At 43.1% G+C, this 27609-nt stretch overlaps 2 protein-coding genes across 5 annotated transcripts in view; one reads left to right on the top strand and one right to left on the bottom strand.

Moving 5' to 3' along the window:
* Positions 1-1298: 1298 nt before the first annotated feature.
* BTF3 (basic transcription factor 3) lies at positions 1299-8448 on the top strand. The gene is made up of 6 exons (XM_077139478.1): positions 1299-1735; positions 2213-2281; positions 5548-5661; positions 5984-6185; positions 7432-7488; positions 8284-8448. The coding sequence occupies exons 2-6, from the start codon at positions 2213-2215 to the stop codon at positions 8328-8330; spliced, it is 489 nt and encodes a 162-aa protein (XP_076995593.1). The 5' UTR covers positions 1299-1735; the 3' UTR covers positions 8331-8448.
* Positions 8449-12615: 4167 nt separating this feature from the next.
* Positions 12616-27609, bottom strand: part of ANKRA2 (ankyrin repeat family A member 2) — a 39634-nt gene continuing 24640 nt past the window's right edge. Inside the window, exons 9-12 of one of the 4 annotated variants that reach the window (XR_013167190.1) lie at positions 19117-19222; positions 18928-19019; positions 13828-13953; positions 12616-13100 (exon numbers count right to left, since the gene is read on the bottom strand). The gene's annotated coding sequence lies outside the window, so the exon portion shown is untranslated. Of the gene's footprint in view, positions 13101-13518; positions 13954-15700; positions 16215-18389; positions 19020-19116; positions 19223-27609 lie in introns of those variants that run through there. The other 3 variants (XR_013167189.1, XR_013167191.1, XR_013167188.1) reach the window with 3 other exon arrangements.

Below are 27609 nucleotides of genomic sequence, written 5' to 3'. Positions count from 1 at the left end.
TCCATGGTTTTATGTGTCTTTATGCTTGCCCCGGTGTTTAGTAAAACATTTTTTTTAAAACAGGAGACTGAAAATGAACAATGACAGCATGATTACAAAGATGAAGGAACAGAATTTATTTCATTCCTGTCATTCTATGTGACTGCTTGGAATTTCTATTCGTATTTAAAATGTTTTGACTGGAGAGACATCAGAAAGCTATTTAGTTAACCTAAAAAAAGCAAAGGCACTGGTGGTATCACACTTTCTGAAATATATCGTGAAATGGGATTTTTTGAATCTCTGCCAAACTCAGTGTAAGAGTTTTCCCAAGTATTTATCTGCTGTTCATGTAAAATAAACTGCTCAAAATTAAAGTTAATACAAAGTGTTAGCTAGTAACTGTAAGCAAATACAGGCTGACAAACCTAGCAGTGCTGACTGTGGCTATGTGAATATCAATTCTGCCAAAGCCAGAACAAATCTGCGCAAACTGAAGTCCTGAAGACGAAAACTAGCATTATTACTGCAACAGACCACTATATAAATCCCCCTTTTAATTTCTTTCTGTTTTACAGACTCTTCATAAACGTGGAGCTGTGTGAAGTCATCGGAGTTCTCAGCTGCAGAGACGCAGCACCTAGCGTGCCACGTGCGGGTACATCTCCCCTGGCCACGCGGCGCGGTCTGCGCTCGGCTCCCCGCAGTCGGCAGCGCTCCTCGGGGTGCTCCGCGCCTGGCTGCTCCGCCGGCGGCGCGCACACCTGGCGGCACCCGGCGGCGCGCACACCTGGCGGCACCCGGCGGCGCGCACACCTGGCGGCACCCGGCGGCGCGCACACCTGGCGGCACCTGGCGGCACCGGGCGGCGTGCACACCTGGCAGTTCCGAACGGTGCCGCCCTGCGGCCCTGGCCGGCCTTCCACCTCCGGCCGCGGGACAACTGGGCCGCTCTGCCGAGGACCGAAGTGCCCTCCCGGCGACCGTCCCCGTAGCTCCCGCTGCGAGGCCGCGGAGGCGAGCTCCTGAAAGTGCGGGGAGCTAAGGCAACTCTCTCAGCCCGAACGGTGCCCGGTCCGCGCCCACCGACGTCAAGGAGCCAGCCTGGGCGTGCCGGGGAGAGAGAAGGCGGTGTCGGTGACGGCGCCGCGGCGGCCCGGGGGCAGGACTCGGGCGTTCCGGGAACCCACCAGGCCCGCTCCGTCCGGCAGCGACCTGAACGCGGGGGGTGGGACGGGCGGGGCGGGCCGGGCCGAGCCGAGCCGAGGGCAGGGCCGAGTCTGGGCGGAGCCCGGGGCCGAGGCCCAGCCCGGGCGTTCCCGGAAATGCGGGCGGGCACTGCCTCCGGAGGGTAAAGAACGCCGGCCTCGGGGCTCCATGGAGGCAGGACAAACTAACTCAGCCTTTACCGTGCAAGGAACCATGCCCTGTTCCCTCCGGGGCGTTCCCCAGAGGACTCCCGAGAGCCCCAGGGGCCTCTGGTCGACCTCGGCCGAGAGGAGCCGGAGCCGTTACGCGACGGGCCCAAACGCACCCCCTACGTCCCCGTGAGACGCTGCGCGTGCGTACGGAGGAGCCGGGCGCGCCGCTGTCCGCTTCCTGGCTTTTGGAGGAAATGGCCTTGTGTCACTTCCGGCCTCCCTCTAGCTGCCATCTTGCGTCCCCGCGTGTGCGCGCCTGGACTCAGCTGGTCTGTCTGAGACCCCCTGAGCGCCAGCCTTAGTTCCCCGCGCGGCCCCATTTCCGCTCCGACAAGGTACAAAAAGGTTCTGGACGCCGGCGTGGGCGGAGGACGGGAGCGGGGGCGGGAAGTTCCCCCGAAGGAACGAGACAGGGAGGGACAGGGTTGAGGAGAGGAAGGCGATGCGACGGACGGGCGCCCCCGCTCAGGCTGACTCTCGCGGGCGAGGTCGAGCCAGGGGCGGCTGCCCTGGGGGCGAGGCGACGCCGTGTCTTCCTCCACCTCGCGGCGGAGCGCGAGGACAGGAGCCCCAGGTACCGCCAGGCTTGCGGAGAGTGGCCGGGCCGGGCCGGGCCGGGGCCTTGGGCGGGGGGAGCCGAGCAGGCCTGGGTTCGAGCCCGCGGGCCGGGCCGCGGAGGGCGGGTGCTCTGGGGCGGGGCGGGGGCGCGTGCTCCCGGGGAGCCTTCCACGCCGACTCGGCCCTTGGGGGTGGCTCCGGGCGCCCGGCGAGGGAGGGGGAGCCTGCCTCGCTGAGCGCCTCGTTTTTTCCAGATGAAAGAGACGATCATGAACCAGGAGAAACTCGCCAAGCTGCAGGCGCAAGTGCGCATTGGTGGGAAAGTAAGTGTTGTTTTTTACCTTGAAGCTACCGTGTTTAAAAGGGTTTTTTGTTTGTTTTGCGTTTCATACATCGTTGACTTTTCACTTTGTCTACCCGGTAAGTCACAAAGCCTGCAAGGCCGGAGCGTGCTGGTGAGGTAGATTTACAGCGAGCTGCAGGTTGTGCATTAGAAGAAAGAAACAAGTGAGCCGGTGTAAAAGAACACGAACTAGAAAACCTTGCTTTTATGTAACTATGTTTGTGTTTTCAGTGATACAGTGTTTTAATAGAGCAAAAGTGTTTACTAGTTAGAAAGTGTGTCATTTCGGTTAGATCATTGTAAACCTCACATTCTCGTCTTGTTTTGGCTCAAATTGCATGAAATTGGTGGTTGATTTTTTTTTTCCTTTATAACTCACCTAATTCCGAGTTTGTTGATAAATTTCATCTATCTTTTCAACCTGAATATAGTTTCAGGCTCCGAATAATTGTTATATGTAACAGTTATAAGTTTGCGCGTCTTATAAATGAAGACCTTTCTGTAATCCTTTTTGAGCTAAGTGCAGTCCAGGCAACTGTGTATTTTTTAGGGTATTTGAAAATGTCTTTTTCGTTAGGTACATTTGCGTAGATATCTTGGGTTTTTTTGTTTTTGTTTTGACTTTGTAATTGCCCTAAAATTGAGAGAACAAAAAGTGTTTTGTGGGTTTCTATCTTTTGTTTGTTTGTTTCGTTGTCCGGGAATTGAACCCGGGTCTCCCGCATGGAAGGCGAACATTCTACCACTGCACCAGGATTGGTGGGTTTTTAAATGGGCAGTTTGGGTTGTCTTTTCCTGTTACATACTGATCGTCTTCAAGGGGATTCTTCTACAAACTTGATAAAGCATCTAGATTATTTAAGCAATTTACTTGGGCGTTCACGCTAAAGAAAGTTTCACTAATTGTGTTTTATATTGTGTTAATAACATTCTTAATATTAAACAAGATGTGGTAGCCCATTGGAACAGGGCATGTTTTTACTTGGTAAAACTTGGAAAGTTTCCACACTGCAAGTTTATTACCTATGTTTTTTCCTTCCTTTGAGTCGAGTCTACTGTGAGGTAGCCAAAACCTGCGCTTAGACTTAATGAGGATGCAGGTCTGTTGAATACTGGACCTAGTCAGCAGTTAATTTATTCTAATGCCCTTTTTTTTTTTTTGCTGAGGCTAGTTGTTTTCAAGAACCGCACCTACCTATTAACAACATTAGGTGATTTCTGTCCTTTGTGGCAGTTGTTATAAGTTAGGTGTGGCCTTTAGGTGCCCGAAAAACTCATATTCTTTGTGGGTCAATGATTGGGTGTCTTTATATTTGTATTTTTAGCTGCCATTCCTTTTAGTATGGGTTTCAAAAGCAGTAATCTGAATAATGTGTTTGTGTTCACTCTTTTTTAACTTTTATTGGACTCAGCTTTTAGAGCTGTCACTGTAGGAACAGGAAGCCTTATTGAGGTTTTTGAGGGTCATTAAAAGATGATGAGGAGTAAACTTTGAATCTTTTTTTTTTAAAACTTTGAATCTTAAAGCATCTTAATACTTGTTTAGTTACACAGGAAATATTTTTTAACGACTTTTAAGAAACCTCCTTATGGGATGCGAAATTAATTGTTTTGCCTTAGAGAATACTAGCACTAGGATACTAGTACTTTTATGGTTAACATTAGAAATCCCTTTATTTCAGTGTCTGGTCAGATCATTGGTAATATCTTAATTACTTCAGTAAAAGGTGAACTCTACATATGTGAAGTATGCGGTATCCATAGAAGGTGTGCCGGATTTTTGTCTTCAGACTCTTATAGTTCCTTGGAATCTATTGGGAGAGGATTCTCTGCACACTAGGTATCTACATGACCACTTCAAGGTGTTTTTTATTCTTAAAGCTTTTCTTGGGTTTGATAACCACTATTTTTTTGAAACCAAGAATATTTTCTTCTGTTGAAATGATGTATTGAAATAGCCTTTACTATGTTGGGTTCTCGAGAATATCAAATTGAGAAGTTGAAACTCCCAGGGTGGGGGCAGCTTTAAGCCAAGTAGGTGAGATACGCCTCTTTTTTAAAAATATGTTTTCACAATGTGGTATAGGCAAAGAAATAGAGGCATTTTCCAAACTTAGCGATGGGAATTATTTGGAGTGGAGGGTCCTTGCATCACAGACAGGTCATGACTTGAACAAGATTTTAAAGGATGACTAGGAATGGAGATGGGGGTTGGGTGCGGTGATGTGACACTGAAGAGGGAAGTGGGTGGTAGTCTTTCCATGAAGAGCCTTATGTACCAGGTAAAGGGTAAGCCCTGTATGAAAAAGAGTCTGTGAGGATGTTTTAAGCAGGAAATGAAGTCACATTTGTCTAGTTTTGAAAGTTTTATAGGTTTGATTTGAAAAGGGAGAGTTGGAGACTTGGCATATATGTTAAGAGGGCACAAATCTCCTGAAGCTTGTATTCATTTGGTCATCAAGTTACTAAGTGTATTAAGTGCCTTCAGTGAGACAGATATTATTCCATGTACTGGGCATATACCAGTAAACAAAAGAGAAGCCTTCAAGGCGCTTAAAGGAGACAGACATAAGATGTTTCTCACTTATGGTAGAAGAATAAACCAAGAAAGATAGAAAATGAGTGAGAATTGCTGTTTTATATTAGTGGTTGGGAAAGGCCACTGTGGTGGTGACCTGTGAGCAGAGATTAGTGAGGGGAGAGCACGTGCAAAGGCCTTAAGAGGCGTGCGCCTGTGATAGGAGCTACGGTCAGGGGTGACAGGGCATGTGACACAGTGACCTTTGTAGGCAGAGGAAGAACTTGAGTGTTTAGTCTTGGGTGCTATAAAGGTCTATAGTCAGTGCCTTGTCTGTGAATATTAATTTTGATGTTGATTTTTATTTTAAAATAAAAACAGAACTAAGGACATGGAGTCTCTAAATGAGGCTTAGTTTAGGTTGATCCATGCCACCACATTGATCACGTCTAGAGCAGATAATGTAGAAAGTAAAACTTTCAAAAGATCATCCATTTATATTTGGCAAAACTAGAAATTTAGAAGATATTAAGGATTTATAAACAGTTCCTTTCCCTCTTTTTGCTTCCATCTTTGTGTTAACCTGTCTACTCATTGCATAAAAATTTGTGGTTATAGTAATTTTCTCATATAGATCCAAAGGTCAGAAATCAAACTATTTCCATTTGAAAATGTCTGGTGTGAAGATATAAGTGTACTGTTTTTCTCTTCTTTTCTCCGTCTTTTAGGGAACTGCTCGCAGAAAGAAGAAGGTGGTTCACAGAACAGCTACAGCAGATGATAAAAAACTTCAGTTCTCCTTAAAGAAATTAGGGGTAAACAATATCTCTGGTATTGAAGAGGTAAATGTTAAATTTTATTTCCTTTCTAAAGCAGAATTTGGCTGAAAAGTGTTAATATTCATGCAGTAAATGAACTTTTTTTTAAAATTGTGCACAGAGAGTGTCATAACCCTCTAGACTTGTAGTTCCTAAGACATGTTTCTACCTCGTAAGCGAGTATCAGGGAGATTGCTAAGTCTGAACTGTAGACCATACATTCCATTCCAGACATAATTTCCCCTTCCATCAAGTTCGTTCCTTGATTAGTGAAATAGTAGATATTCAGATATTAATAAAACATGTTCAGTGGGTATTACTAATTTTTAAAAATGTTTCTTTACAGGTTAATATGTTTACAAACCAAGGAACAGTGATCCACTTTAACAACCCTAAAGTTCAGGCATCTCTGGCAGCAAACACTTTCACCATCACAGGCCATGCTGAGACCAAGCAGCTGACAGAAATGCTTCCCAGCATCTTAAACCAGCTTGGCGCAGATAGTCTGACTAGTTTAAGGAGACTGGCTGAAGCTTTGCCCAAACAATGTGAGTTTCCTAGTAGTGGTTGTGCCGGGGTTTACCCATTTAGTAGCAGATTTCTTAGATCTAAGGCGCAAAGTGGATACTGAATATCTTAAATTTGAAAATGCAAACTTTTCTCTAAAAAAAAATCAGTTATTAAACTGATCTTAAGCAAGTTTTCTTAGTGTGGTCAATAATATATCTGTTAGGCTGTGATCATTGTATTTAATTCAGTAATCATCAGTGGGATATATTTTTATAAGCTGGAAATGATGAAAATGAAATTTTTGCCTTTATTGATAACTACTTATAGTTCAGAATTGATTAGCGATATATTAGTATTATCGGTATAACTGGTAAATCTCTGTAGTATTATGTCTGTACAACTGGTATTACCTGTAGTTTTTAAGAAGTGGCCTGCCAATATTCCAGTCTTTTAGATTACTGTATGAAAGGGATTTTCTTCAGGATCGAAAATTGCGTAGTTGAGCAAGGGTGTATCAGGGTATTAGCAACTTGTGTTGCAGCCTTCTGATTAAAATTTTAAAGAATGTGAATGCAGAAGCTAGCCAGAGGCTCATTAAACTGCTGAGAAACCCATGTTTTTCTAGGCATTGCTTCAAGGTTTATTGTCTTACTGAGTGGAATAAGAGATTCTAGAATGTCTTACTTAAGCTTTCAGATCTGAAATAGGCTTTTGAAGTAACCCAGTGAAATCCTTATGGGGCCAGTACCATGAGATCTCATAACCCGAGTGTAGTCTACTTTTTTTGTGTAATAAAAGGAAAGTGGGTGCTTAAACCACTCAGATGCTTTTAATTTTTTGATTATCTTATTTTCATTTCACTAAATGTTTATCGAGCATGTGCTTTGTGCCGTGCATGGTTCTGGGTACGAGGTCTGCCGTGCTGCACAGAGCAGCTCTGTGCTGGGCCTCTAGCTGCCTCCAAAACCAAGTCTCACCGTGGGTTTGGTCTGTGGGTTTATCTCTCCCCTGGGGGGCTCCCTGCTGCTCTCACACTATCCCCCCTCCTATGCCAGGCCAGAGAAATTAAGAGTGGGTATGGAATTTGGTTTGATACTATTATTACTTATTCTAGTCCATTCGTAGACAGCAGAGTGTCATGTTATTGCTAGAATAGATGAAATCCCAAATGTCAGTGTTGTCAGGAATATAGTAAAAATTTGGTGTTTCTGTCTGTTCTTTTGGTTAGTGTTTATTGAAGACATAAACAAATGTGGGAGTAACATCTGTGTTTTCCTTTCACAGCTGTGGATGGAAAGGCACCACTTGCTACTGGAGAGGATGATGATGATGAAGTTCCAGGTGGAAACCTTGATTTTGTCCTTAAACTAGAGGATCTCAGTAATGGAGAATAGAGAGTCCTCCCGCTATCCCCACTTGGGGAGTGGTGCAGTGTGGGGAGGGAGGAGTGGGTGGGTAAAGGAGATGTGGAACTCACGGGTGCCTGTTGTGACCTAAATATCATTACCTACACATCAGAAGTGATGCTGCATTTCCTACTGTGAAATCCATGTATGTATAAGAAGGCATGGAGAAGTTGAAGTATGTTAAGTATAAACATCCTGAAATCTGCATCAGAATAAATCCTTTGGCAATCATGAGGTTTTTCTCTCACAGCTATTAGTGGAAAATTTCCTTTGTTGTAGAACAAATATTTCTTGAGCAGTAGAATAACTCGGCTTATAAATAACCCCACTCTGCATAAACAGGTATTGTCAGAAACTGAGAAAAATTAAGTTGTGTGTCATGGTATTTGGTTCTGCCCTCCACATTGACCAGTGTATTAGCTTAATTTTAATCTTGGAGTGGGCTTAGAGCAGGGAGTGTGTGTGTGTGTGTATTCTTTAAGCATGGGGTGTATGTGGTCTGCTACTGACTTCCCTGTTTCCTTGGTTTTACTTGTATATGTATGCTTCTAAATGTGCTAAATGGGGAGTGGTCTCATTGGAAATAAAAACAAATGTTTTAATTTAAGTTATATCCTGTTAACTGAAGGATATACTTTTAAGAGCATTTTCTTATTTCCTCTTAAGATCTGATGATTATTTGTTGTAGTTTTGGCTTTTTCCTGAGTTTCTACTTTTTTCTTTTTTTTAGATCTTGTGGAAAATTTTGATGAGGCTTCCAAGAATGAGGCAAACTGAATTGAGTCAACTTCTGAAGAAGATGGAACTTGAAACTACTTGGAGCTGCTATTTTATATTATGACTGCTTTTTAAAATTGTTTTGTTTATGGATCTAATAAAATCTAGATCTCTAATATTTTTAAGCTCAAGCCCTTTGGACACTGCAGCTCTTTTCAGTTTTTGCTTATACACAATTTTATTCTTTGCAGCTAATTAAGCTGAAGAAGCCTGGGAGTAAAGTTTGCAAACAAAGATTAATAAAGTTCTTTGCCTAGTACACAGTATTTATTTTTTTTATTTCATTGACACTGATTTATACACAGAAAGCAAACTTAAGTTTTTAGGAAGCTAATTTGGGCATGTAATGTGGCCGATAAACTTTAATAGAGTTTGGTTAAAGATTTAGAATCACAGTATAATAAAAGGGTTGAATAAAGTTTTCATGTTTGAAATTTTTTTCTCTAGCAGACAGGGCTTCCATGGTTTGTCATGGGTGTAATTATAAAATGAGAATAAAAGATTCCTTAGTGGGTGTGCAGAGGTTTTTTGTTTTTTTTCCTTTTTTTCCCCCTTTAATATTGTTTTCCTTTGTTGTTAGCATGTAGTAAGTGCCTTACATGTCTTGCCTAACTTAGTTTTATCTTATTTAATCCTCATTTTATGAGGCAGGGCCTATTATAGACCCATTTTGCCACTGTGACCTGAGAATTAGAACCTCAAGGAAATGGAAGTAGTTGATCTCAGAATCCCTTCTACCCAAAGACATTCTAAGGTGACTGAAAAAAGCATTGTAGTAGGAATGTTTCTGGGGTCACTTTATCTTTCCTGAAGTGGTAATACTTTGAATAGGTACAAGGCTACTTTTTCCCCCTATTTTAAAAATCAGCACGAAGTTGGTGGTTGTCTGTGTGTATGGTTGGATGTGACCACCACCGTAAGGGTCCTGACAGCAGTTCCATCTCCCCAAAAGGCTCCTTGCTCATAGGGCTACTTAAAAAGTTGTATTAGCATGCATAATGTTGAAGCAGCTGCAACTGTAAAAATATTTTTTTTAATGGTTATTGGAAAACTATGTGTAATCTGCTTGCAGGCCAGCTGGGGAATAAAAATTTCTTCCCTTGCAACAATAATTGGTTTTAAATGTCCATACCAACTTGCAAATGTAGTGGCTTTTGAAGATAATATACGGCTATATCTAAGTCACTATCCGTTTACCAAAAATGAAATGCTGTGTAAACTGTATTTGCACATTTTAATATTGTGTTACTTTGTTTGAAGGACTGTGTCAATGCTCTTGGGTTAAAATACTGCTACAGTAGCAAGGACCCCAGAAAGTATCTTTCCAGACTTGAGTCAAGTTGGGCTCTGCTACGTATTCACTCCAGGATCCAGAGTGGCGGAGCATCCCCTAACTGGGACACTTCCAGCATGGCTGGCAGAGAAAAGGACTATGTGCTATCTCTTAAAACTGTTACTTAGGAAAGTTACCTCATTCTTAACTGCCCAAGCAAATGGGATGACACCTGGAGGACAGGGCGGCCTGAAGACCCCATTTCTCGTCAACGCCCATGTGATGCAGCTGCTGCTGGTTCTCTGGCCAATCTTTGAGCAGCACTGCTGGGGGCTTTCTCAGCCCTCCCCAAGAGGGTTTGGGGTGATGGTGCAGACTAATCTGAACATGTGAAGAATGAAACCCTCTTTTCTGTGGGGTTGTCCTAGATCTTCAGGAAAGAGGGACTCAATGAAGTGCTATAGATTCCCAGGCTAGACCTATCCCAGGGCAACTAGCTTCATGTAGCAGATGCTGGCTAAAATTAATCCTTTTATGCCTATACTCAGGAGCTATTTTCCAGCTACCTCTAAAAATGTTATTTCTTTGGTCCATTGTTTAAATGATCTGGTGTGTGTTAGTGGCTATGGATTAATAGGGAAGGAGAAAGGAATGTCAGGCAGGGTTATGCTGCAGTTACAAATGACTGAAATCTTAGTTGCTTCAAAGATTTGTTTCTAACATTTGATACGTGTGGCTTTTGCCTGTGGCTGGGCTCCACTTCACTCTGGAGGCAGCCACTAGTTGGAACATTGCCATCTCGGGACAAGGAAAGGAGACTGGATCAACCAGCTGGCACCTAAAACTTCTTCCTGGGAAGTGAGCACATCATTAACAATGTAATTTCATCAGCCAGAGCAAGTCACACACATAGTGAAGCCTCATGGCCATGGGACTGGGAAAATAGGATCCTCCAGAGAGAGTTTGCTGATGGTTTTTGAACAATAATACAATCGACTATATCCTTACAATTTTCACTTTGCTCACAATTCCAGTAGCTGCCATTATATGCTAAGCACTATACCACTGATTTATATAATCTCATTTGATTATATCATAACCTTAAGAAAAAGCCACACTGTACAGAGAAGGAAACCATTTTCAAGAAGTGAAATAACTTGTCTTGGGTCACACGAGCCCTTGAGTGGTAGGGCGAGACTCAAGTTCAGGTCGGCTCTTTACTGGAAAGAATTTCAGGCTCTGGCAGACCAAAGGACCAGATGATTCTGATCTTTTGGCTATTAAGCCGCTGCTTTTAAGATTAGCCTTGGGCCAAACTTGCTTTCAGCTGAATCTGAACCAGAGCTACACTAATGAAGAAATATTGATTTATTTTGATCTGAGAGCTCTTTGTTTGCTGACGATCATCATCAAGCTGCAGCTCACTTTCTGCAGTGTCCCCACAGTGACCCTGCGTGTGCAAGGTGGAGACTACGTTCTGAAACATTTGGAAAGTGGTTTAGAAACTGGCTGAAGGTGACTTAACAGCTGGCTCTGATTTCTACTAATTTTTTTTCTTCATTACATAGCATTGGATTCATGTTTTAGTAGTCACTCCCTCTCCCCAGTTTAAAAAAATATATATGTATGTATATATATATATGTGTGTGTGCCAATTATTTAGAAATAAGTTGTAGGAAACCAGTAACAGTTTTCAGTTTTTCCAAAGCAATGATTAGACAAGTCTATCCACATAAGTTTTCTTCACTCCAATCAGCAATCTTGAATGCCATTTCTGCAGCGAATTATGGGAATAAAGGCACAACGACAAAGAAAAAAGTATCACATCTCCAATCTGAACAGGTTGGGCACTGTAAAACTAGACAATTTTATTTATTTTTAAATTTCAAGGGGGAGTGGAAAAGATGCTATTGAAAGAGAAATAGCCCTTTGGATTTTAAAAATTTAAGTGAAAATTGTCCAGAGGGAAATCGCAGATGTTGTTTAAAGATTCAACATGTTTGGGTGAAATAATGTGCACTCTGAAAAGCCAAAAATAATACTCACTCTGTCAGCCCCAAGTGGACATGCTGACATATTACATAAACAAGGAGGGTGCATAAAGCTCCATGTAGGCTTACGTGTTCAGTAAACAGAAAAGAAACTCAGTATTTGCTAATTGGCAACTAGCAAGGATAAAAGCAATTTTTATGCTTCTAACCTTTCATTGTCAAACCACTGTTATCGACAACTCCTAGGAAGCGTTTCTACTCTTACTCTCTATGACATCCAAAGGTCGGGGTTTGGCCTGTTTAGTGCACCTATCTCTCTAATAAATCTTTTACGTACTGATCTACTGCCATGTGTTTATAACAAACCCAGCCTTGTCAGATTGTAAGGCAGGCAGAGTTGCTGCTCAGTGTTAAAGCAGAGAGAGCGCTGTGGCAGGCACACGAAACTGGGGAAGAAGGGGTCAAGATATGCCAAAGGTTAAACAAAACATTTTTGTTAAACAGCCAAAACATTCAATAGATATCTCTTTGATCTTCGTTGAAATATCCAAAAAATTCCAAAAGGGATTTAATAGCGGAAAAGAGTTGTCAAGATTATCTCCTTTGTTAATCCTTGCAAAACTGGCTTTATTTGCTTCTTAGCTAGAGAACTTACCTGCTTTATGCACAAACAACTGAAAATGACAGAATCATTTAGTCATTTAAAGATATTTAGTGAATAGAAATTTCCTTAAGGAAGGTTTCGACAGATGAGTTAATTTATGTGATTGAAATGTAAGGGCAAACATTCGGAGAACCAATTAACAAAACCAGTGATATATGTTAATTTTTACCTGATTCATCTGAACAGTTCCCACAGTTGCTTCTCGTGCCACCCACCTTGTCAGTGCATAGCCAGGCCTTCTGGTTGGAATACTTACATATTAAGTTTTGAGGGAGATTGCTGGGCATTTGAGCTATATTAAATAAAGACATTATTTCTAGCAGAAAACATTCGTGCATGAGAATGTTTTAATTATAATTATGAATTTTGTTAGTTTCTGGTGAATATTCCTTAACTTTGCTTATTTGTCCACCTCACCATGCCAGGTAGCAGATTCATCTTCTCCATGGCTGCAGCCCATCTTTCCATGGCAAAGAGGATGTGGGAACCAGATGTTGAAACATGCACCCATGGTCGTGCAGGTCAGGCCTTGTACCTGCGCTGTTTTCGTTGTATCACTTCAAGGCAACGTTACAGCACAACTGCTTCCTCCTCCTTTCAGCTTCTTTCCATAGTTCTTTCCCCTATGCTTTCTTCTCCTCTTTTTCTCTCCCAGTCTCCAAAATCTTCTAGACCTGTTAAGCTTGCTTTTTTTTTTTTTGTCCATATCACTGGCACATGGGCAAAAAATTGTGGCTCAGTCCTGCCTGAGATGTAAGAGGAAGGGCCTGGGAAGGAGACAGCAGATCTGGCTCAGAGTGGGCTTTGCCACAGGTTGGTGTATGTCACCTCCTCCTTATTTTCTGAATTAGAAGTGGGAATAAAGACAATTTGTTATACCTGCCTCATGGGATATTTTGTGTTAAATTGAGATTACTATTTAAATGCGATGACTCTACCTTATAAATGAAGCAAGGTAGTCGAAATAATCTGATGGTATTTAAATATTTTAAGTGCTAAAAATATTTGATGGAAGTCAAGATGTAAATAGCAGATTGGTAATACTTCTACCTCAGATGTATTCATGCCTAAAATAATGTACCCCTAGAAAATTCTTGGTTGGCGTGTAGAGTGGTAAACAGGTTGAAAATATTTTAGATACTTGACAGAGTTGGTGAGGCCTTGGTGAGGGCACATTTTGCATCTTGAGTGTTTTGTAAGAAGCAGATAATGCCCCTGCTTGTACCTCCTAACCCACGAGGGGGTGTGGCATCATGATTTTAGGGACAAGAACCTGTTACACTTGAGTAATCCGAAGGAACCTGTGTTAGTTTGGGTCGTCTAAGAAATAGTTGCCTGGATGGGATTAGATGTGAAAGATTTATTGAGGGGACATCTAGGAAAGGTAAAGGAAAGGGAACAAGAGTGGTTGAGGGAACCTTAGATCCTGCTGCAGTTCTTACACCTGTGGAAGGAGGGTTGCGATGGAAGGTTTGTTTAGGAAGGGTCTGAGACTGCAGCACAACTCTGAGAAGGTTCGGACGACAGGCCCGTGGGAAATCCCCGACCAGGAGAGGGCAACACCAGTACCTCCACTGTGCTCAGGTGCTGGCTGGGGGCCTCAGGGAAAAGAGCAGCCTTGACACCAGCAGGGTGGCAGGTCTAAAGAGGTGGCCGCCGGGCTGTCCTTTAGCCATACTTCCTGCAGTAGGTGCTCTGGAAAGAAATTTGAGCAGAGATCCTCAGAGGCTGCACAGTCCCCAAAATTGCATACTTAGAATGCCCCAAATGTACTGCACTCACAGATCTGAGCAAACACAGGGCTTCAGGAGGGAACCCAACTCATCTCTGTAACCCTAATGCCTGGTGCAATATTTGAAACATAATATGTGCTCAATAACTGTTTTTTAAAACGAGTGTTCAAAAGGTAAACACCTTTCTGTGCATTAACTGACAGCCACAGAAAATAAAGATTACAACAACAGCAAGCCTGTTGTGATTATTATGGGAAAAAAACATTTTATAAGGTATCATAGTAATTGAAAATAAAAGCCTGGTGATAATAATATGATCTTTCTGGGATTTTTCCTTTAAAGGAAACAACAGGTTAGATTCATCCTTAATGCCAGTATAGTAGTTGCCTAAAATATTGATATTGTTAGTCATTTTCTGATCTTTTACAAATTAATATGTGTTCATAAGTCCCAGAGCCATTTATGACCCCTTTAAAGGGTGGCTCTAAATCATTTCAGAGTGTATGGGGCAGGTGCATGGGTGGTTCGGTGGTAGAATGCTCGCCTTTCGTGCAGGAGACCTGGGTTCAGTTCTCGGACTATGCACCCCCCCCCCTAAAAAAAAGATGTACGGGGGGCGGTGCCATGGTGGCTCAGTAGCAGAGTTCTCACCTGCCGTGCCAGAGACCCGGGTTCGGTTCCCAGTGCCTGCCCGTGCAAAAAAAAAAAAAGGTGTGTATGGGCCAGGCAGAGCCACCGCGGGAATTGGCCCTTGGTGAAGCCAACCCACACCCTGTGACTGGTGGATGAGGGATCACAAAGGCCCAAGGTCATGGCGGTAACGGGACAGCTCTGCAGGGCCAGCCCAGCTTTAGGGCTCCCACGGGGAGACCAGCTTCTCCCTCTGTCCATCCTGAGTCCCTCTCTCCCCACAATCCCAAGAACCCTCCTCAGTAAACTTCCTCAACACCAGAGAACCCGCCTTCTGCAGGGCAGGGCCGAGGCCGGGCGCGGGGCCCTCCAGGCAGGCATGGGGGGGGGGGGGGGGCTTGGCTCTCGCGTGGGAGAGGCAGCAGCCCAAACAGTCACCTTCAAAGCGGGCCCTGCATCGTCGCAGGGCTTTTCCTAGCTGCAGTCGCTATTCAATCTTCTGCCAGCCTTAGCAGGACTGCATGTTACTGTCCCACTTGTAAAAGTAAAGCTTTGAAATGAAGCAGTGGGCCCATTGAGAAGTAACTACTCCAGTTAATGCTGTTTGCATGGAGATGACTCAGCGTGAGACAGACCTTCTGGTTCCCTGCCCAGGTTACTTCTACCACCCCAGAAATTCCCCAGACCTAGCTTTTGGGCTACCTGCAAGAGAAACACCGAAGGAAATGCAGATCCCTAGGCCCCACTGCAGATCCACTGGATCAAAGTTTCTGGAGTGTAAGGCAAGGAATCTGCATGCTTTAATGACAGCTGAGCTGATTTTCATACATGCCAACGTTTGAGAACTACTGCCCTAAGCCAAAGAAGAAATGCAGATCACGGCCTTGGGGCTCCATTAGAAAACCCAGGGCAACCTACCACTTGCTCGGTGGCTTCTGCAGTGTGAGTCCTTGAAGAGCAGAAGGGAGCGCTGCTTCCCTTCCATCAGAACTGCCTGAGGATTTTATTGACACACCATAAAGAGAAACACAGACTGCTCCGACTGTACATGCTCGTTTGTACCAGAATCACAGCAGCACTGTCACTCTGAACAGTGGTGCTCACCTTTTTAACTTTTACATGCATGTCTTTATTTTGTTACTCATCTACCCACATCCTGGATAAAGGGAGTGTCCGTCACAAGGTTTTTACGATCACACAGTCACATGATAAAAGCTATGGAGTTACGCAATCATTATCAAAGAATAAGACTACTTGCTGGATTGCAGTTCAGCAATTCCAGGTATTTCCTTCTGGCTATTCCAATACACTAGAAACTAAAGCGAGACATCCATATAATGTTTCAGTAGCCATAATCATTTGCTAAATCCTAATTTCTCAGTTACACCTCTTCCCTCTCATTTGATTGTTCTCTCAAGCTTCAGGATATCTGGACAATAACCACTTTAACTTCTTTCTGCTGGAAAGGAGCCTTGACCTTCTTGGGTGGGAATGAACCTGGTTGATGTTCTTGGAGAGACTTGGACCTCTGGGCTTCAGGGCTTATCTGGCCGAGGAACAATCTGGAGGCCTTAAGTTCCTGAGAAAATAAACCTACAAAGTAAAAGTTTTATAGAGTCTTAGAGCCCAGAGTATTCTTCAGGGTTTTAAGGAATGCTGCTGGTTGGAGCTTGGCACACTGTGGCCATTGGTGATATCTGGTTGACGCTTACCTAAGTGTACCGTCCAGAATGACCTCTTGACTGTGTTTGAAACCTCTGAGCCACTGAAACTCTATTTTGTTTGATTTCTATTTCCCGTTTCGGTCATTCTCAAGCCCACCATGCCAGGACCAGGCTCATCCCTGGGAGTCATGGCCCACATTGCCAGGTAATGCCTACCTTTGACATTTCTGAGGAGAGCGGTCATCCAGAGTTTCTAGATCTTTCTACACTTTTCTCAGGGGCCAGAGTCTGCAGGTTTGGAATTTTCTGGCCCCCACCTAAGGAATTAGTGTTCAGACCCCTTTGTGGGTTAACAGCACATTCTAATAGGAGAGAGATAGAGTGGCATCTTTCCATGGAAACCACTCCGAGACTCTAGGTCATTTGCCCCTTTAGACCTATATCAGGTATAAAAATTATTATTTTTAATCTGCAACCCATAATAGAACTTTACAATCAACAGCCCTTTCAGGTAGCTGGACTCTCCCTGTTGTGGGTGAAGGAATTGAGGCTTAAAGGATCTAAGTAACAATGTCAGTAACTGTGGAAACCGGGGCTAGAGCTCAAGCAGGACCTCCAAGTCTTTTTGCAACATCTCAAAATTCCCTTGAAGACTCTCTGCTGGATTATAAACCCCTGCAAGCCCTTACTCTTCCCACTGCAGTCTCCTGTTCCTGCGGCCAGTGTTCACTGATGCTTCTGCGAATAACTACGGCACATCTGCTCTGGGCCAGGCCGTGGTGAGACTCAATGTGCCATGTAAGAATATAGATTCTAATGTTTTCTTCCTTTTCCCCACTGGATCCTCTTGTGCACCCTGTGTGGTTCACGCATTACACTTTGGAGATTCTTTCCTAGTCTAAAGACGGTGGAGCTGTGAGACGCAAACAAGAAAGGGGGCTACTTTTAAGAAGTCATTATTTAGCACCACAGCATTCAAGGGTGTTCAAAAACCTAATGCAAATGCTAATCATTAAAACAGAATTAGAACAACAACACAGATCTTTATCGTCCGAGTGGCTAATACATAATCAGAAGCCAGGCTCATCATGCAGGTCAGCCGACAGGAGGTAAAATCCATGTAAGTATGCTGTCACAACCCAGAGGCAGGGCAAAGGGATTGTGCGGGCTACGAGGTGAGCAGAGGGTCTCTGCAGGCGGAGGGTCTCGACTGGCTCAAGGCCTGGCCAGGGCAGGGGTCCTGAGGGCTCTGCTGGGAGATGCCGGGGGCCGCAGCCAGACCCGCACCAGTTTGCACGTAGAGGCCGTTCTGTTCTTAGCCAAGTAGCTCAAGATCTCTGTCTCACACATTCTCCCCACTCTCTCTCATGCACACACACACACTTCTCACACGTACAGCCACAATCAGCTGTTACTATGAGCTGAACCGCCCCAAGGCATTCCCAGGCCTGCTGCAAACCTACCATCTCCAGACTGAAGAGGGCAGCAGAGAGCAACAAATAGACCCCAATTCAACTTTCAGGTACGGCAGGCACACCAGCCACCAGCCTCCAGCCTCCAGCCTCCAGCCACCAGCCTCCAGCCTCCAACCTCCAGCCTCCAGCCTCCAACCTCCAACCTGCCTTATTGGCTCAGGACTATCCCTCTATAGAGAGGACAGGAAGAGCCAGGAGATACACATGCCTGTCCCCACTACTCAGGGATGACTGGTGTGGTAGCTCGGTTCAGGTGTCAACCTGGCCAGGTGAAGGTGCCTAGTTCTGCTGCCGTGGACATGAGCCACTGGTGTGTGAACCTCATCTGTCATTGACTGCACCCACGGTCGGCCGGGGGCGTCCCTCCTGCAGTGAGGGGTGTTTGATTTAATTGTCTGGTGCTTAAATGAGAGAGCTCCGCACAGCACAGCCCAAGCAGCTCAGCACACCTCATCTCAGCCCTCGCAGGTGATGCAGAAAGGAATCGCCCCTGGGAAAGCTGTTGGAACCAGGAAGCTAACATCGCCCTGAGCCTTTCCGTGTAAGAGAGAACCTCAGATGAAAGGTAGCTGCCTTTCCTCTGAAAAAACTTAAAGTTTTTAACTAAATAAATCCCCTTTTATTAAAAGCCAATCCATCTCTGGTGTGTTGCCTTCTGGCGGGTCTGGCAGACTGGAACAACCGGCCAGGACCCTTTTTTGGGAGGTAAATCTCCAGTCACTCGGCTCTGCCATTATGACTGTGTTTCATATGTAAGCAGCATGAGGGTGGCTTAAGCACCTACAAAAACCTGGTCTTAATTTATTTTTCACAGTGAGCCCGTGAGGTGAGTGCAGCTTGTAGGACCATCGTATAGATGAGGAAACAGCTGCTCCGAGATTTGAACACCTGACATCTTCCTACTGTGCTGGAGACACAGCCTGCCATGGACCCTGACCCCAAAAGCAAAGTGAGTTTGGTTTTTCCCGCCAGACTGCATTTCTCGAACAGCCTTCTTGGATAGTTGCTCAAGGACCTGAAAATTATCTACGAGGATTTAAATGTTTGTTTTCACTGTTATGAGAATCTGTAGATCTGTTGATCACAGGCACATTCTGACTCTTTCCAGATGCCCACAATTGAGTAACGGCACCCCCCACTGATAGCTGTGATTTATTTTGTGTTTACCATTCAATTTTGTGTTCATCTTTTGAGCTTGTGCCAAGCGAAATAGGGTTGACTTTCTGGTATGCTCTATCATCTTTTTCAGCAGGATGAATCTAGAAAAGTGGTGGGAGGATTGAGTCATATCAGAACAAACAACAACACGGGCATTTCAGATGAAAAAAGAGCCTGCCCCACTGCATCCATACTCACATTTCCAGCTGATGTGTGCTCTCGCTCTGCCTCTGAATATACTGACTTTCAAGCATTTATTAACAATAATTTCAGTAGCAAATGCTCCTCGAAAAATGGTTCTGTTCTGGATTAGAACAATAATTGGATTAGTTACTAACTGAATGCAGATTTTAGTAATGCTGCAAGGTCAATATCCTCAAATAAGAGAACTTGGCGGTGTGGTTACATACTGCCTGCACAGCTCACTTGCAGAGTACTGATGAAGTGAAAGGTTTGCTTCCCTTGAAGTAGTAAAAGCTGGGATGTATTAACACTACCATTTCATATACAGACAGGTATTCTCTGGATTTGTGTTTTGAAACTCACGGTATAGAAACAGATTAAATGTAAGAGCAGAACTCAGCTCACATTTTTTTTTACCATTAACCCCAAAATTGGCCATTAAGTTTCTACAAAACAATCCTAGAGGGAAAACATTCATTTATTCTTTCACCATTGAGTATGATGTTAGCTGTGGGCTTTTCATGTATGTACTTTTTCAAGTTGAGGAAGTTTCCTTCTTTTTCCAAGTGTTTTTTATGAAGAAGGGGTGCTGGATTTTATCAAATGCCTTTTCTGTGCCAATTGTGATTACTTTTTTTCCCCTTCATTCTGTTAATGTCAAAGGACTTTGCATAAGGCACAATAACAAAGAGATAGAGAAAGTGAATACAATAAAGACCTTCACAGGCTGAAAGAAGAGATCCCTCCTCAGGAGAAGGGGTGGGGTTTGTCTACAGAAAGGAAAAAGGATAGAGTTGATGTAGTGGATTTTTAAAAGTAGGGCCAGAAAAGAGGAAAATATTTTATTTATTACAAGGTCAAAGATTGTGAGGGGTACAGAGAAATTTAAAGGCAAACTAAAGTGGCTTCCCCAGGGGAGGTCTGGATGCTGGAAACTAACGGGCGTTGCCCTCCCAAGGCTGTCCATGGGGAGGCGGTAATGGGCTCAGAGCTCCGCCTTGAAGACTGTGACAATTGTCTAAGGAGAGCCGTTAAAATGAAAGGGAAATGGTCAGTTTTTTATCGAGCCTTGTGATCCTTTAGAAGGAGTGTGGAAAGCAGAGGAGGTCTGTGCTGGGCAGAATACTGGTCCCTTAAAGGTGCCATGTCCCAATCTGCCGATGTGCTACAGGACCTGTCAAAGGGGAATTAAAGTGGCAGATGGAACTAAGTTGCTAATTAGCTGAACTTTAAGAGAGGAAGATAATTTTGTGTCATCTGGGTAAGGCTGATATAATCACAAGAGTTCAAAAAAGTGGGACACGGAGGCAAAAGAGAGAGTCAGAAAGAGCAGGGCCAGAGAGATGTCCCATGGATGGCTTAGAAGATGGACAAATCGGGTCAGGAAGCAAGGAATGAGGGTGGCCTCTGGAGCTGGAAAAGAGGAGGAAGCAGATTCTCCTCTAGAGCCTTCACGAAGGATCACAGGCCTACTCTGAACTTAGCCCACTGAAACCATTCTCTGACTTTTAACCTACTGAGCTGTAAGATAATAAATTTATGTTGTTTTTAAGGCACTAAGTTTGAGGCAATTTATACTGGCAGCAAGAGGAAACCTAGTACATGGACTTAAGATGATACATTTGTAACACTGACCCCACCCTCCCACCCTGGTGGGAATTTGTCCCATGAGCTGTCAGTCGGCTAAGATGTTCAGGCTCCCACTGGGATTGTCACTGATAAGAACAGACCTTACACTCTCCACGTTGGTTGATGGTTTCTTTATAATCTATCTTTTTTTCCAATTCCTTTGCTTCCAGAAAGTCTTGAAAAAATAAGTATGGGTTGCTGATGCTTACCATTAAATAATGAACAGTGAGGCTTCTAACGCTAGCATAAAAAAAATAGCTAGGGCCCTAGTATTATTATCAAATTCTCACTTAAAAATCAACTTCTGTTTTAATTGTATCTTGCTTCAAGCAAGCCACTACGTATTTCATTAACCTAAGATGCTTTGAGGTTGAAAATTTAATGAAGGTGTCAAGGAAAGGTTTTCATACTACTATAAGACTGTCATCTGGGTGTGGGTGATTTTATAACAGTATCAATTGCATACTGCTTTCAGAGATGCATCCTTATTTCAAAGAGGTTAAAAATGAGGGACAAATAAGTGCATTTTTTTGTGCATGTAAATAGGGCATGTTTACACAAAAGAAAAATTAGGAACTAATTCTCCACCATACATAAAATTTCCCTAGTAGGCTGTTTTAGTTTGCTAATGCTGCTGGAATGCAATATACCAGAAATGGGTTGGCTTTTATAAAGGGGATTTATTAAGTTACAAGTTTACAGTTCTAAGGCCATAAAAATGTCCAAACTAAGGCATCCAGAGAGAGATACCTTGACTCAAGAAAGACTGGTGGTGTCTGGAACACCTCTGTCAGATGGGAGGGCACATGGCTGGTGCCTCCTGGCCCTTTCACTTCTGGTTTCAAACAGCTTCCCCAGGGGTGCTTTCTTTCTGCATCTCCAGATGTCTGTCCATGTCAGCTCTCTCCAGGTCCTGGCTTGCTTAGCATCTCATGGGAGGGCACATGGCAACAGCTGCTAGGCTTTGCACCTCCAAACACCTGTGGCTAGGTGTCTGCCCTCTGTCGGCACTCCAGACATCTCCAGGTGTCTGCATATGTAGGCTCTGAACTGCTTCTTTCTCTGTGTGCCCTCTTAAAGACTCCAGTGAGCTAATTAAGACCCATCTAAAATGGGCAGAATCACATCTTCATCTAATCAAAAGGTCATACCCACAATTGAGTGGGTCAATCTCCACGGAAACAATCCAATCAAAGCCTCTACCCTAACAAGAGGGCATCAGGAAGAGTGCATGGCTTTTCTGGGGGGTACATAACAGTTTCAGACTAGCACATATGCCCTTAAATAGAGACCCTGGCCCTTTAAAATATAATTTGATTTACAGAATCCTAGTTGACACACACTGTTGATGGGGTATCACTGTCGCACAAAGCAGATGACAGCCGTGCCCACCTCATAGGAGAGGACTGGGTTGCCTGCTTTTAACCTGAGTACACAAATTCCATACATAATATCAGTACATGCATTTAGTCTTTAAACTGCTTTTTACTTTCTCTCATCCATTGCTTTTGGAAATGCAGATAACAGATTTATAGCCGGCATTTCTCTTTCAAATAAAAAATTTATAGCAAATCTCAGAAGTTAGGAGTTAGGCACACTTTGTGCCTCACTGTTTCAACTTGGAAAATTGAAGTTGAAGCCAAGATGCAGGCCTCTACTTGTGCCATGGTCAGGTTCATGTGTCAGCTTGGCCAAGTGGTGGTGCCCGTTTGTCTGGTTGGGCAAGTGCTGGCCTGTCTGTTGCAACGAGGACATTTCATAGAATTAAATCATGAGCATGTTGGCTACATCCACAGCTGATTCCATTTGTAACCAGCCAAGGGGAGTGTCTTCTTTAATGAGTGATGCTTAATCTAATCACTGGAAGCCTTTTAAGGCGGATTCAGAAGAGACCGGCTCTCTTCCTGCTTAGGCCAGTGAGCCTCTCCTGTGGAGTTCGTCCAGACTCTCCATCAGAATCATCAGCTTCACAGCCTGCCCTGAAGATTTTGGACTACACTTTTATTTTTTTTTTAACATGGGCAGGTACTGGGAATCAAACCCGGGTCCTCTGGCATTACAGGCAAGCATTCTGCTGAGCCACTGTGGCCCGCCCACTTTTATAAATTTTATATTTATGAATATTTCCTGTTAATTCTCTAGAGAACCCTAACTAATACAGTGATAAATAAGCACTTATATAAAAAAATCAAATCTTCCCCTAATTCCAGAAAAGAAAGACACTGTACCTCAAATACTTTAAATATGCTAGAATTTTAAGAAAAATTTTTCCTATACCAATCATTGGCTTGCAAACAGTTTGAGAATCTAAGTTCACATAATGAAGGTAAATATTTGAACAAATTATCTTGTTTTAATAATTTTTGTTTTAAAAATACGATTTGAAATTTGTTTTTAAAAAAAGAATAGCTATTTATAAAATAATAATTTATTTTCCCTGAGTTTATGAGTATGGTGTATAATACAAACATACATTTGTTTTTTAAAAATTAGATTTGAGTTTATTTTTTCATGAAAATACTAATCTGAATTTCCTGAAATTTTATGTTGGTTTACTGATTAAATAAGATAAAGTACAGCTACTTAATGCTTAAGATGATAAAAAAAAAATATAAATTTGTATTCAAATAAGTTGAATAAGGATTCTGACAAACTTTTAAAATCACTGGTAATTATGATTTTTAATTTGTTTGCTTAAACATAACTTCCAAGTTTATTAAGTAAGTTAAAACTTTAAATATTAATAGAGTTATTAATGACTAATTACTGGGTACCTAGATAATTTCTAATTAAGATGAAATACTAAAACACTGATTATTAAACATAATATTATATCTACATGCTTTTGCCTCTTATTTTTATATGCTATCAATTGATTATATCTTTGGGTCACATTAATGAAGGTGTTCATTTTTATCCCTTTAAGAAAGTATAAAAGGTATGTATGTGGATGTAGAAAGTTGAATGTATATCCATGAGTTTCTCTACCTTGCTAAAAAGCTTGTATATGAGGGAAAATTCTCATTTACCCACTCTGAGTTTCCTCCTTGAAAGAGAATTATTACTATGGTTAAAATTTAGAATTAGTATGGCTGATTGAATTTATACTAAAAGCAGTTGTAGCAGAGAACTACAATTGTGTATGCCCTTTTATTTATCAAAAAGAAAAGAAGTTTTTTATTTATTTTATTTGTTTATTTATTTTTTACACGGGCAGGCACCAGGAATCGAGCCCGGGTCCTCTGGCATGGCAGGCAAGCATTCTTGCCTGCTGAGCCACTGTGGCCTGCCCAAAAGGAGAAGTTTTGATATAAACTAAAGTGTTCAAGAATATGAAAGAGCTGAGGGAAAGAGAATTTTTGAGGGTATATAGCAAATTATAGAGGGTTGAGGTACAGAAATTTTATTTGCCTTGGTTTATAATACCTGAGTTGGAAAGAAGCTGTGAGATGTGTTAAATTTTTATAAATTTTCTCAGTTTTAATGGCCTTTTTTACTAGATGATTTGGGGTGGGGTGGAGGGAAGAGTGCATAAAACTTTAACTAATGACTTCTGGCAAGATGGCAGATTAGGAGAGGCTGAGTTCACCCCAGCGCCACGTGACAAAGGAAAGGACCGAAAAATGACTGCAAGAGTAGTTCCAAGGTGTGAGTGATGAGAGAGGGTCTTTATCTCTATCTAGGGAGACCTTAATGACAAAGTGGTATGATTCCAGCCTACCCTCAGCTGACCAGGCAAATGTTTTCCTTCTGGCTCTGCATGCCAGGAGTTCCTGGGGAAACCTGGAAAGTAACAGACTTTCTGTCCTTGCATACAAAGACCAATTAGCCAAAGTACAGCATCTGCTCCACCTCTGAGATAGGCTGCTGTAGATGCCTGATTTATTTTGGTAGAGGCTACAGGGCCTTTCCCCAAGAAGGAGGGAGAAATGCAGAGTGCTACCAGTCCAACAGCCAGCCAGCAAAACGGAGCCCCAGCGCCAAAAGAGAGAGCAGATATGGATGCTGGGGGAACAGTTGCTTCAGAGAACAGAGACACGGGTATTCAGAGATGCTTGGAGCCTAGCAGATAATGAGATATTAAGCAAGCAGAACCTGGAGAGAGCCAAGGGAAGCCAAAAGATGAAAGTCAGCCCTAGAGAAGCAAAATGAGGAACCCCCACAGGAACAGAGGCTGAAAGCAATGGAACCCAGGAGCAAGTGACCAGCAGATGCCAGTCACGTGACTGCCCAGCTGACAGAGTGTTCCTGACCCATCAGCCTTTCTTGAGTGAAGGTAACCTCTCGGTGCCTTGATTTGGGCACTTTCACTTTCTTAGAACTGCAGATACATTCCTCTTTTTAAAAGCCATTCCAGTCCTGGTGTATCGCATTTCGGCAGCTTGCAAACTAGAACAGATATTGGTACCAGGAATGGGGTGCTGCTGTTTGCAAATACCAAACATGTTGGGACAGCTTTTTAAATGAATAAGGGGAAGATTCTAGAAGAGTTTTGAGGCTCTTGATAGAGAAGGCTTGAATGGCTTTGAAGAAACTGTTGGTACAAATTGGACTCTAAAGATACCTCTGATGAGGCTTTAGACAGTAATGATGAACACGTCATTGAAAACTGGAAGGAAGGCATTCTCTGTAGATGGAAGGAAGAATTTGAGAGTGATAAACTTGGATATTTAGCAGAGGAAATTTCCAAACCAAATGTGGAAAATGTAGTCTGGCTGCTCTTTGAAGTTTTTAGTGAAATGAGAGAGTAAAGAGACAAGTTGAGAACCAAACTCTTAGATACAAAGAAAACAGAAATCGGGGTTCTGGAAACTTCTGGGCTTCCAGAAAGTGAGACTCCAGTGAATAGGGACCCGCATGAGGATTTATCCAAGCATGGAAGTAGTTAGCCATTACAGGACAAGCAAGGATTGGAGATGGCGTCATCCAGAAATGACTTGTGGAAAGTCATTTTGTCTGATGGGCATGAGCCCAGCATACTGCACAGAAAAACAAGAGTGTTATGGGATCTGTATAAATGGAACCACGGCCAATCTGGACTAAAAGGGACAGAACAGAGACAAAGTGAAGGAAAAATGTCTTCAGAGGCAGGACTATGGAGGCTAAAGTCTGGAACCAGGAAACCTTGAGCCAGGAGAGCGGACTGGCCCACACAAATGGAGAGGGTGCGTTTATCCTGGAAGCAGAGGTGGGCTTATCTTCATTGCTCAGGAACAGCTGTGCCACCTCAGGCCTTGAAGAGGGTGGAAAACATAAACTGGGGACGGAGGGAGCCTGGCTGCCACCCCATTGTTCTGGAGGGGGTTAGCATCTGCCTTGGAGATGGCAGAGATTCTCGGTGCTGCCCCGAAGTTTGGAGAGGGTGGAACCAAGAAAAAGGTAGTCTCCTTAATGTCCCCCAAGATTGCAACCACCACAGTGTTCGAAGAGAGCAAAGTTACTGGATAGGCCCTTGGAAAGGGGGGGGGGGGGGGATGCTGCTTTCTAAAGGATAAATGACTGAGGATAAATCACTCTTAGACTTTGAAATCTAATGGAGTTTGCCCTGCAGGTATTAGGAATGTAGGGGTCTGGTGACCCATTTACCTTTTGATTGCTCCCTATTATAATGGAAACGTTTATCCTATCACTGTCCCTTCTTTGTACATTGGCAGCATATAACTTATTCTGAGTTTTATAGGTCCACAGCCAGAGAATTTTTTGCTTTAGAACAGACCATTGGCTGTAGTTGACTTTGATGAGCTTTTGTACTGGTTTTAACTTTGTATTGTATTTGTATTATACTAAAATGTTTAAGGTTTTGTGATATTATAATGGAGTGAATGTATTTTGTCATTCTGGGGGTTCAGAGGGTAGAATGTGCCAGTCTAAAAGTATTATGTACCCTAGAAGAGGCATGTTTTAATCCTGATTCAACACCATAGATGGGAATATTTTGATTAGATTATCACCATGGAGATGTGGCTGTTACCTTTTGATTAGATGGAGATGTGACTCCACCAATTCCAGGTGGATCTTGGTTAATTTAATGGAATCATTTAAAAGAGGAAAAATTTTGGAGAGTGCCAAAATGACAGAACCCATGGTAACCAGAGAAGCCTCAGAGCTGACAGAGGGAGCAGATATAGATGCTGGGAGAGCAGTTGCTTCAGAGAACAGAAACAAGGATGTTTGGAGAAACTTGGAGCCCAGCAGACATCACCATGAGATTTAAGCCAGCTGAACCTGGAGAGAGCCAAGGAAAGCCAAACGATGAGAGCCAGCCGAGTGTTCCCTACAGGAATAGGAGGCTGAAAGCGATGGCACCCAGGAGCAAGCCAGATGACTACCCAACTGACAGAGGTGCTCCTGACACATCGGCCTTGAGTGAAGGTAACCTCTTGTTGGTGCTTTAATTTGGACACTTTCACTTCCTTAGAACTGTAAACTTGCAAGTTATTAAATTCCTGTTTTTAAAAGTCATTCCAGTTCTGGTATATTGCATTCCAGCAGCTTGCTAACTAGAACAATCTTGTACCCTATCATTTTGCTGTACTTTTATTAGCTCTATTAGCTTTGCTGTAGATTTTTCAGGATTTTTTGACATACAGTTTCATGTCATTTGCAAACAGTGAGAGTTTTACGGGGTGCTTTCCAATTTGGATACTTTTTATTTCTTTTCCTTGTCTAAATGCTCTGGCTAGAACTTCCAGCACAATGTTGAAAAACAACGGCAATCTTGTCTTGTTCCTAGTCTTAGGGGGAAAGCTTTTGGTCTTTCCCCATCGAGTATGATGTTAGCTGTGAGTTTTTCATATATTTCCTTTATCATGTTGAAGAAGTTCCCTTCTATTCCTATCCTTTGAAGTGTTTTAATCAAAAAAGGATGCTGAATTTTGT

Source organism: Tamandua tetradactyla, chromosome 21 (assembly GCF_023851605.1).
Source record: "Tamandua tetradactyla isolate mTamTet1 chromosome 21, mTamTet1.pri, whole genome shotgun sequence".
NCBI classification, from domain to species: domain Eukaryota; kingdom Metazoa; phylum Chordata; class Mammalia; order Pilosa; family Myrmecophagidae; genus Tamandua; species Tamandua tetradactyla.
The sequence above is the reverse complement of the archived record's forward strand: the minus strand, read 5'-3'. Positions and strand labels throughout refer to the sequence as shown.

What these genes read in the sequence shown, in the direction of transcription:
- BTF3 (XM_077139478.1), top strand. Translation starts at nt 2,213, where the DNA reads ATGAAAGAGACGATCATGAACCAGGAGAAACTCGCCAAGCTGCAGGCG. An exon ending in ATATCTCTGGTATTGAAGAG is followed by an intron (nt 5,662 to 5,983) that starts GTAAATGTTAAA and finishes GTTTCTTTACAG; the next exon opens with GTTAATATGTTTACAAACCA. An exon ending in TGATGATGATGAAGTTCCAG is followed by an intron (nt 7,489 to 8,283) that starts GTGGAAACCTTG and finishes TCTTTTTTTTAG; the next exon opens with ATCTTGTGGAAAATTTTGAT.